The 12,562-nt window shown below is 37.2% G+C and overlaps 1 protein-coding gene across 1 annotated transcript; it reads right to left on the bottom strand.

Annotated features, from left to right (window-relative positions):
- Nucleotides 1-5,523, bottom strand: LOC115186522 (E3 ubiquitin/ISG15 ligase TRIM25-like). Its single transcript, XM_029746140.1, has 3 exons — nucleotides 5,434-5,523; nucleotides 322-825; nucleotides 1-19 (listed from the first exon to the last, which is right to left on the bottom strand). The coding sequence occupies exons 1-3, from the start codon at nucleotides 5,466-5,468 to the stop codon at nucleotides 1-3; spliced, it is 558 nt and encodes a 185-aa protein (XP_029602000.1). The 5' UTR covers nucleotides 5,469-5,523.
- Nucleotides 5,524-12,562: the final 7,039 nt, after the last annotated feature.

Below are 12,562 nucleotides of genomic sequence, written 5' to 3'. Positions count from 1 at the left end.
TCAACAGGTTGAGACTGAACTTTGGACTCATAAAAGGCCATTCAGAATGATAATAGTGTTTGACATTATAAAATGGTGATACATCTGGAGAATCTGGGTTAACATATCAATATACTCAAGGTTTGTGTTCATATTTGTTCTGCTGAGGATCCATTTATTTCAATGATCTCATGTTCAAACAGCCTTAGTTCCTACTGTATCTTTAATCCTTTGTTTATCAGACAGTCACCAACAAGTTGTTCTGGTCTTACCTGTTTCTCAGTCCTCTCTGCTGCAGCTGACACTGTATCATGGCCTTTATGTTCATCCATTGTACACAGATAACAGATACACTGCTGATCGGTACGACAGTAAACCTCCAGCAGTTTGTCATGATGAGAGCAGATCTTCTCCTGTAGTTGTGCGGTGGCTTTGACCAGCTTGTGCTTCTTCAAAGCAGGAGATTCATAGTGAGATTGGAGGTGAGTCTCACAGTAAGAGGCCAGACACACCAGACAGGACATGAGGGCTTTCTGCTTTCTGGTCCCAGTGCAGACATCACACGCCACATCTCCAGGTCCAGCATAGCACAGAGCAGGAGGGGGAGCAGCCTGGAGTCCTGTCTTCTTCAGTTTCTCCACCAGCTCAGCCAACATGTTATTTTTACTCAGCGTAGGCCTCGGACTGAAGGTCTGTCTGCACTGAGGACAGCTATAGACCCCTTTCAGAACATCCTGATCCCAGCAGCCCTCAATACAGCTCCTACAGTAACTGTGTCCACAGGGGATGGCGACTGGTTCCTTCAGTAGATCCAGACAGACAGAACAACAGAACTGGTCCTGGTCCAGCAGAACTCCCTGCTGAGCCATTTGGACGGTTGTTCACTCTCACACAGACAGACGAGACAGAGACTCAGATCAGTTTCGTTTCCTCAGAAGAGAGTTTGTGGGAGGGGGATGGACTTCCTGGTTCTGCCAGAGGGGTGGGGTTAGAGGGAGGGAGGGAGGGAGGAAGAGAGAGAGGAACTGCATGCAACAGCAAGAGGGAGACAAATAATTTTGTTCCAATGTTAGAGCCCTTAACATGGAACAAATGACATAATGAATCTTAAAATGTGAGTTGCTGGAATATATGAAGGTTAACAGTTTCTATGAAGTACGTATGTATCATTATATTAATGACCTTTATAATGCCTTATAAATCAATAAGTCCTGAGGAGGTGTGATATATGGTTATTATACAGAACCACGGCAAAGGGCTGTTCTTAGACAAGACACAACACGGATTGAGAATTATCTAACACTTTCAACAATACAATCACATTTTATTTTATTGGTTTCATACACATATTTATCAGATGTTATTGTGGGTGAAGTGAAATGCTTGTGTTTCCAGCTCCAACAGTGCAGTAATATCTAACAATGCTTGTGTTCCTAGCTCACAGAGGGCAAATCTAAAAAGTCAATGAAAATATTAGGACAAGCAATGATATATATATATATATATATACTGTGTACTGTGATGTGATGCATAGACAATTTGGAGTACATCTGTAGTATATCTGAAGAATAGTAGATGTACAGTAGTAGTTATATAGGATGAACCATGACTAGAATACAGTATATACATATGAAGTAGACAGTAGTAGTTATATAGGATGAACCAGGACTAGAATACAGTATATACATATGAAGTAGACAGCAGTAGTTATATAGGATGAACCATGACTAGAATACAGTATATACATATGAAGTGGACAGCAGTAGTTATATAGGATGAACCAGGACTAGAATACAGTATATACATATGAAGTAGACAGTAGTAGTTATATAGGATGAACCAGGACTAGAATACAGTATATACATATGAAGTAGACAGTAGTAGTTATATAGAATACAGTATATACATATGAAGTAGACTGCAGTAGTTATATAGAATACAGTATATACATATGAAGTGGACAGCAGTAGTTATATAGGATGAACCAGGACTAGAATACAGTATATACATATGAAGTGGACAGCAGTAGTTATATAGGATGAACCAGGACTAGAATACAGTATATACATATGAAGTAGACAGCAGTAGTTATATAGAATACAGTATATACATATGAAGTGGACAGCAGTAGTTATATAGGATGAACCAGGACTAGAATACAGTATATACATATGAAGTGGACAGCAGTAGTTATATAGAATACAGTATATACATATGAAGTGGACAGCAGTAGTTATATAGAATACAGTATATACATATGAAGTGGACAGCAGTAGTTATATAGGATGAACCAGGACTAGAATACAGTATATACATATGAAGTGGACAGCAGTAGTTATATAGAATACAGTATATACATATGAAGTGGACAGCAGTAGTTATATAGAATACAGTATATACATATGAAGTGGACAGTAGTAGTTATATAGGATGAACCAGGACTAGAATACAGTATATACATATGAAGTGGACAGTAGTAGTTATATAGGATGAACCAGGACTAGAATACAGTATATACATATGAAGTGGACAGCAGTAGTTATATAGGATGAACCATGTCTAGAATACAGTATATACATATGAAGTGGACAGTAGTAGTTATATAGGATGAACCAGGACTAGAATACAGTATATACATATGAAGTGGACAGCAGTAGTTATATAGAATACAGTATATACATATGAAGTGGACAGCAGTAGTTATATAGAATACAGTATATACATATGAAGTGGACAGCAGTAGTTATATAGGATGAACCAGGACTGGAATACAGTATATACATATGAAGTAGACAGCAGTAGTTATATAGAATACAGTATATACATATGAAGTGGACAGCAGTAGTTATATAGGATGAACCAGGACTAGAATACAGTATATACATATGAAGTGGACAGCAGTAGTTATATAGAATACAGTATATACATATGAAGTGGACAGCAGTAGTTATATAGGATGAACCAGGACTGGAATACAGTATATACATATGAAGTAGACAGCAGTAGTTATATAGAATACAGTATATACATATGAAGTGGACAGCAGTAGTTATATAGGATGAACCATGACTAGAATACAGTATATACATATGAAGTGGACAGCAGTAGTTATATAGGATGAACCAGGACTGGAATACAGTATATACATATGAAGTGGACAGCAGTAGTTATATAGGATGAACCATGACTAGAATACAGTATATACATATGAAGTGGACAGCAGTAGTTATATAGGATGAACCAGGACTGGAATACAGTATATACATATGAAGTGGACAGCAGTAGTTATATAGGATGAACCAGGACTAGAATACAGTATATACATATGAAGTGGACAGCAGTAGTTATATAGGATGAACCATGACTAGAATACAGTATATACATATGAAGTGGACAGCAGTAGTTATATAGAATACAGTATATACATATGAAGTGGACAGCAGTAGTTATATGGGATGAACCATGACTAGAATACAGTATATACATATGAAGTGGACAGCAGTAGTTATATAGGATGAACCAGGACTAGAATACAGTATATACATATGAAGTGGACAGTAGTAGTTATATAGAATACAGTATATACATATGAAGTGGACAGCAGTAGTTATATAGGATGAACCAGGACTGGAATACAGTATATACATATGAAGTAGACAGCAGTAGTTATATAGGATGAACCAGGACTAGAATACAGTATATACATATGAAGTGTACAGCAGTAGTTATATAGGATGAACCATGACTAGAATACAGTATATACATATGAAGTGGACAGCAGTAGTTATATAGGATGAACCATGACTAGAATACAGTATATACATATGAAGTGGACAGCAGTAGTTATATAGGATGAACCAGGACTGGAATACAGTATATACATATGAAGTGGACAGCAGTAGTTATATAGGATGAACCAGGACTAGAATACAGTATATACATATGAAGTGGACAGCAGTAGTTATATAGGATGAACCATGACTAGAATACAGTATATACATATGAAGTGGACAGCAGTAGTTATATAGAATACAGTATATACATATGAAGTGGACAGCAGTAGTTATATGGGATGAACCATGACTAGAATACAGTATATACATATGAAGTGGACAGCAGTAGTTATATAGGATGAACCAGGACTAGAATACAGTATATACATATGAAGTGGACAGTAGTAGTTATATAGAATACAGTATATACATATGAAGTGGACAGCAGTAGTTATATAGGATGAACCAGGACTGGAATACAGTATATACATATGAAGTAGACAGCAGTAGTTATATAGGATGAACCAGGACTAGAATACAGTATATACATATGAAGTGTACAGCAGTAGTTATATAGGATGAACCATGACTAGAATACAGTATATACATATGAAGTGGACAGCAGTAGTTATATAGGATGAACCATGACTAGAATACAGTATATACATATGAAGTGGACAGCAGTAGTTATATAGGATGAACCAGGACTGGAATACAGTATATGCATATGAAGTGGACAGCAGTAGTTATATAGAATACAGTATATACATATGAAGTGGACAGCAGTAGTTATATAGGATGAACCAGGACTAGAATACAGTATATACATATGAAGTGGACAGCAGTAGTTATATAGAATACAGTATATACATATGAAGTGGACAGCAGTAGTTATATGGGATGAACCAGGACTAGAATACAGTATATACATATGAAGTGGACAGCAGTAGTTATATAGGATGAACCAGGACTAGAATACAGTATATACATATGAAGTGGACAGCAGTAGTTATATAGGATGAACCATGTCTAGAATACAGTATATACATATGAAGTGGACAGCAGTAGTTATATAGAATACAGTATATACATATGAAGTGGACAGCAGTAGTTATATAGGATGAACCAGGACTAGAGTACAGTATATACATATGAAGTAGACAGCAGTAGTTATATAGAATACAGTATATACATATGAAGTGGACAGCAGTAGTTATATAGAATACAGTATATACATATGAAGTAGACAGCAGTAGTTATATAGAATACAGTATATACATATGAAGTGGACAGCAGTAGTTATATAGAATACAGTATATACATATGAAGTGGACAGCAGTAGTTACATAGAATACAGTATATACATATGAAGTAGACAGCAGTAGTTATATAGGATGAACCAGGACTAGAGTACAGTATATACATATGAAGTAGACAGCAGTAGTTATATAGAATACAGTATATACATATTAAGTGGACAGCAGTAGTTATATAGAATACAGTATATACATATGAAGTAGTAGGCCTCGGACTGAAGGTCTGTCTGCACTGAGGACAGCTATAGACCCCTTTCAGAACATCCTGATCCCAGCAGTCCTCAATACAGCTCCTACAGTAACTGTGTCCACAGGCAGTAGTGACCGGCTCCTTCAGTAGATCCAGACAGACAGAACAACAGAACTGGTCCTGGTCCAGCAGAACTCCCTGTTGAGCCATTTGGACGGTTATTCACTCTCACACAGACAGACAATACACAGAGACTCAGATCAGTTTTGTTTCCTCAGAAGAGAGTTTGTGGGAGGGGGATGGACTTCCTGGTTCTGCCAGAGGGGTGGGGTTAGAGGGAGGGAGGGAGGAAGAGAGAGAGGAACTGCATGCAACAGCAAGAGGGAGACAAATAGTCTTGTTCCTTGGTTAGAGCCCTTAACATGGAATAAATGAAATAATGAATCTTAAAATGTGAGTTATTAGAATATAAAGGGTAACAGTTTCTATGAAGTACATATTATAATTATTTTAATGACCTTTAAAATGCCTTATAATACACTTATGTGTTCTAATAAGCAATAAGGCCTGAGGAGGTATGGTATATGTAAGGATTGCGGACCTGGTGGCAGTGAAGTCAGACGCAGGAGAGCAGAGATGGGTAATAGCCGGAGTAGTTTAATACAAAACGAACCTACATGGGAACAAAACCCGATGCGCACCAGTAACAGAGTACAAGCACTTACAAACAAACAATTCCACACAAGGACATGGGGGGAACAGAGGGTTAAATACACAACAATTCATGATGGAAATGGAAACCAGATGTGTAAGAAAACAAGACAAAACAAATGGAAAATTAAAAAGTGGATCGACAATGACTAGAAGACCGGTGACGCCGACCGCCGAACGAGGAGAGGAAATGACTTCGGTGGAAGTGGTGACAGTATATGGCTAATATACAGCACCACGGCTAAGTGCTGTTTTTAGGCACCACGCAAAGCGGATTGAGAATTATGTAACACTTTCAAAAATACAATCAAATAAAAATGTTATTGGTCACATACACATATTTAGTAGATGTTATTGTGGGTGTAGTGAAATGCTTGTGTTCCTGGTTCCAACAGTGCAGTAGTATCTAACAATACACCCTAATGTAAATGTCACAGGTGTCGTAGGGTTTAGACCAAGACGCAGTGGGAAAATGTACACTCATCTTCTTTTATTAAAGGACAAAGAAGGAAAACCAAAACAAACGACAAAGAACAGGCCAGTAAGGCACAAAGCTATACACAGCAACAATCTGCCACAAAACCCCCATGACAAACAAACTCCTAATTATAGGACCTTCAATCAGAGGCAACGATAACCAGCTGCCTCCAATTGAAGGTCCAACCCCAATTAACTAAACATAGAACTACAATAGACAAGACAGAACATAGAAATACACTAACATAGAACATAGACTAACAAACCCCGGACCACATAAACCAAACACCCCTCTACCTAAATACATAGCCCGAAACACATAAACCAAACACCCCTCTACCTAAATACATAGCCCGAAACACATAAACCAAACACCCCTCTACCTAAATACATAGTTGAAAGGCTAAGTGTCCTCCTGAGAAGAAGTTGACAGCCTTCAAACATAGAATATTTTTGGGTCAAAAAAAAGAATATACAGCTGTCTTTAATAAGATCAAACTGAACTAACTGCTATCTTGAAATGTTGAAAAAGTGTTTTTAAATAGCTCAATCTTATCACTCAATATGAGTCAAAATCTGTCACTTCCAGGACTGCTCATTTTGTCAAAAATGAAAAAATTAACAACTCACAGCTGTGTTAATAGACCCAACTCAAACATCTGCTATCTTGAAATGTCCAAAAAAGGTATTTAAATGGGCCTACCAGACATCTTCTTGAGAGAAGATAAGGTCAGGGACTCCTGACTGACTCTCTGTCATGTTGAAATAGGTTCTCCTGTCTTACTTTCTGTCATGTTGAGATGGGTTTCCCTGTCTTACTTTCTGTCATGTTGAGATTGGTTAGTTCTTCTTGAGAGAACTAACCCAAAATTAGTCCAACTAACCCAAAATTAGTCGAAAGGCTAAGGGATTTTCTAAATAGCTCAGTCTTATCACTCAATATGAGTCAAAATCTGTCACTTCCAGGACTGCTCATTTTGTCAAAAATGAAAAAATGAAAAAAAACAAAAAAACAACAACTCACAGCTGTATAACTAACGGTGTACACCCGGTGTATCCAGTATAAACTAAACGGTGTACACCCGGTGTATCCAGTATAAACTAAACGGTGTACACCCGGTGTATCCAGTATAAATTATCGGTGTACACCAGGTGTATCCATGATATGATATGGATATTAGCCCCAGTGGGGAAATCCAGGCTCTGAAATGAAAGAGTTACTATTTATGTGATTTAACAAAAAGTGACTGACAAAAAAACAGCTGTGTTACACTTACCATGTTGGTGACGCACAGGAATCAAAATGCAACACTTCAAAATGTAGCTAGCTGTTTTCTACAAGTTGTCCTCTAACCAGTGATGTACACATTATTCCCAGATTCCGTGTGGTTTTTGAGCTGTTAGTTTTAACAGGACGTGCAACCTCATCTCCCTTCTGTCACACAAATGATTTTAGCGATGAGTTATGACAAATAAGTGTTGTGTTCCTTTGTTTAGCGACCCCTACATTTAAATGCATCACTCCAAGATGTAGCTGACTGTCTTCTGCAGGTTGTCCTCTAATCAGTGAGGTAAAATATATCTCCCATTTCCATGTGTTTGTTTAGTTGTGTTAGTTTCAACAGCACGTACAACCTGATTTCCCCCCTAATCGATATCAGTGATTTATTGCTACTTGTCAAAACTACAGCATTTCTGGTGCTTGTGCATTTTAAAAGGTGCTTGTTTTAAAAATTGTTATCTAGTTGTGTTGTTGTCATGTTGTGTCATGTTGTGAATGTTGTATTGCAGTAACCAACTGTATTTAATGGTGTTATGTAGTTGTGTTGTCATGTTGTGAATGTTGTATTGTAGTAACCCTCAACTGTATTTAATGGTGTTATGTAGTTGTGTTGTCATGTTGTGAATGTTGTATTGTAGTAACCCTCAACTGTATTTAATGGTGTTATGTAGTTGTGTTGTCATGTTTTGGATATTGTATTGTAGTAGGCCTAGCCCTCACCAACAGAGACAGCAACAGACAACACAGAGAAAGTGATGGAGAGGATGGGAGTGTACAGTTGGACGAGCATGGTGTTTGCAACGCCAGGGTTGTGGGTTCGATTCCCAAAGGGGGCCAGCACAGGAAAAAAAAAATGTATGAAATGTATGCATTCACTACTGTAAGTCGCTCTGGATAAGAGCGTCTGCTAAAATGACTAAAATGTAAAAAATGTACAGTAGACTGGGATTCTAATTACTGCACTGTGTGTGTGTGTGTGTGTGTGTGTGTGTGTGTGTGTGTGTGTGTGTGTGTGTGTGTGTGTGTGTGTTGTGTGTGTGTGTGTGTGTGTGTGTGTGTGTGTGTGTGTGTGTGTGTGTGTGTGTGAGAGTGTGTGTGTGAGAGTGTGTTTAGGTACTGTAGGATTCTTTAATCAGTGTGGCTCATTGGACAGGTCAGAGTCTCAACACAATTGAAAACTTACCATCAACAAAACACCAAATTATGGAATTTCTCGTGGAAGAATGGTTTCACATCCCTCCAATAGAGTTCCAGACACTTGTAGGAGCTGTTAAGAGAGAGGGAGGGAGAGAGAACAGGAAGAACCTGATATGTATATGAGTAGAGCAAACGAAAGTAACATTCGACGACCTAATGATCATTCAGACTCCGTTTAAAAAGGTAAGACAACAATTGTGTATTCATATAGTTGATGATATTGTTATGTGTATTCATATAGTTGATGATATTGTTATGTGTATTCATATAGTTGATGATATTGTTATGTGTATTCATATAGTTGATGATATTGTTATGTGTATTCATATAGTTGATGATATTGTTATGTGTATTCATATAGTTGATGATATTGTTATGTGTATTAATATAGTTGATGATATTGTTATGTGAATTAATATAGTTGATGATATTGTTATGTGTATTCATATAGTTGATGATATTGTTATGTGTATTCATATAGTTGATGATATTGTTATGTGTATTCATATAGTTGATGATATTGTTATGTGTATTCATATAGTTGATGATATTGTTATGTGTAGTCATATAGTTGATGATATTGTTATGTGTATTCATATAGTTGATGATATTGTTATGTGTATTAATATAGTTGATTATATTTTTGGTGGACAGTGTTATAATAGTCCTACTCTCCTGAATTCGTTCTGTGCCCATCTGTGTGCCCCAGGGTGATCGCTCCTACACTATCTAGAATCTGAAAGGGTTCTTTGGCTGTCCCATAGGAGAACACTTTGTACAACCTTTTTGGTACTAGGTAGACCCTTTTGGGTTCCGTGAAGAACCCTTTCCACAGAGGGTTCTACATGGAAGCCAGAAGGGTTCTACCTGGAACCCAAAAGCGTTCTCCTATGGGGACGGCCGGAGGACCCGTTTGGAACCCTTTATTCTAAGAGTGTACTGTATCATAGGTCTATAGACTTGTCTTCTCAAAACAGGCTTAAAACACGAGCAACAAACAAACATGTTCTCTTTATAATCTATAGTTAACTCTTTTCACTCAGGAAGGTATGCTGTGTGAAAGAGAGACAAATAAATATTGTTCGAGAGCCTAACAACAACTTACCCTTCCTCAAAACAGTTTGTGTGTATTCATTAGTGCCCACCGTAGCAAAACGTTTGGCAACAGAAACCGTTTAGGTCACATTGTACAGCGTTTAGAGTAAACGGTTTATGTTTTATTTAACATCTTAAAACTGTTGGCTGTGGAGTAAACTAATGAACACAACCCAGGTTGTAGCCTACGACTCGGCATGGTGATACCTGCCTGATGCTGAAACCTGAACGTAGCCTGAGGGGTATACTATGATACAGGCTTGATATACTGGTTTTCTAAAGCTAGCCAGCTTCAGTTAGCGTCACATTCCATCTCAGGCCTCATCCATCAGAATATACAGAACAGAACAGAAAAAATCGCAAATTAAGTTTCAAGGTGAGAATCCTGCCAGGGATTATTGTAAAGTGTGTAGAGAAATTAAATGTAATGTTAGTATAGTGAATGACAGTAAAACCCTCCTAACAGTCTACTACTACTGAGACAGGTTGGTGTAATGTTAGTATAGTGAATGACAGTAAAACCCTCCTAACAGTCTACTACTACTGAGACAGGTTGGTGTAATGTTAGTATAGTGAATGACAGTAAAACCCTCCTAACAGTCTACTACTACTGAGACAGGTTGGTGTAATGTTAGTATAGTGAATGACAGTAAAACCCTCCTAACAGTCTACTACTACTGAGACAGGTTGGTATCAGTTTAATCATACAACATGGAGCTGACTGGACGTGGTCAAGTCAAATTCAATATATCAATATTCAGATATTATAGTTCTACATTTAACATTTCATATGATAGTGTAATTGTATCATAGTTCCACTATAGTGTAGTGATCCTCTACATTTCATATGATAATGTAATTGTAACGGTTGTCGTCGGGAATGGAGGACCAAAACGCAGCAGGAATGTGGATGCTTATCTTGTATTTATTTTAAAACAAAGTGAACACCAAAATAACAAAAAGATGAACTCACGAACAACAAAACAGTCTTGTCATGCTCACACACGCAAAACAAGAAACAAGCTCACACAAACACTACACCAAACAATTACCCATATATAGGACTCTCAATCAGAGGCAACGAGAAACACCTGCCTCCAATTGAGAGTCCAGCACCCAAACCTAAACATAGAAAACTTAAACTAGACAGAATGCAGAAATACAACCTAGAACATACTAACCTAGAACATACACCCAAAACCCAGGAACACATAAATCAAACACCCCTCTACAACACACACAAAACCCCCACCATACAAAACAAACATCCCTGCCACGTCCTGACCAAAATACTAAACAACTACTCCCTCTGCTGGTCAGGACATGACAGTAATTGTATCATAGTTCCACTATAGTGTAGTGAACCTCTACATTTCATATGATAATGTAATTGTATCATAGTTCCTCTATAGTGTAGTGATCCTCTACATTTCATATGATAATGTAATTGTATCATAGTTCCACTATAGTGTAGTGATCCTCTACATTTCATATGATAATGTAATTGTATCATAGTTCCTCTATAGTGTAGTGATCCTCTACATTTCATATGATAATGTAATTGTATCATAGTTCCTCTATAGTGTAGTGATCCTCTACATTTCATATGATAATGTAATTGTATCATAGTTCCACTATAATGTAGTGATCCTCTACATTTCATATGATAATGTAATTGTATCATAGTTCCTCTATAGTGTAGTGATCCTCTACATTTCATATGATAATGTAATTGTATCATAGTTCCTCTATAGTGTAGTGATCCTCTACATTTCATATGATAATGTAATTGTATCATAGTTCAACTATAATGTAGTGATCCTCTACATTTCATATGATAATGTAATTGTATCATAGTTCCTCTATAGTGTAGTGAACCTCTACATTTCATATGATAATGTAATTGTATTATAGTTCCTCTATAGTGTAGTGATCCTCTACATTTCATATGATAATGTAATTATATCATAGTTCCTCTATAGTGTAGTGATCCTCTACATTTCATATGATAATGTAATTGTATCATAGTTCTACTATAGTGCAGTGATCCTCTACATTTCATATGATAATGTAATTGTATCATAGTTCCACTATAATGTAGTGAACCTCTACATTTCATATGATAATGTAATTGTATTATAGTTCTACTATAGTGTAGTGATCCTCTACATTTCATATGATAATGGAATTGTATCATAGTTCCTCTATAGTGCAGTGATCCTCGCTATATGAGCCACTTCACAATTCCAACCAAGTGACCCAATTGGTGCCAATGGAGCGATGTGTAGGTTGTTGGCCTTTTACATGTGTGACCTGGGTTCGCTTCCCTGCCCAGCTGTTTGCTACATTGGTGTCAGAAGTGGGTGTATATGAGGCCATCAGAATGCATGGACCGGATGTGTGAGGGGTCTGAGTAGTTGAAGCACGGGACTTGCTTTTATAGGGAGCAGTGTGAGCAAGGTTACAATTCCCATCGCAGCAATAGGGTTAACACTATTAATACTGATACTGGGTCAACACTATTAATACTGATACTGGTTTA

This window comes from Salmo trutta, unplaced genomic scaffold, assembly GCF_901001165.1.
Source record: "Salmo trutta unplaced genomic scaffold, fSalTru1.1, whole genome shotgun sequence".
NCBI classification, from domain to species: Eukaryota; Metazoa; Chordata; class Actinopteri; order Salmoniformes; family Salmonidae; genus Salmo; species Salmo trutta.
Note: the sequence above shows the minus strand (reverse complement) of the source record. Positions and strands in the feature narration are given on the sequence as shown.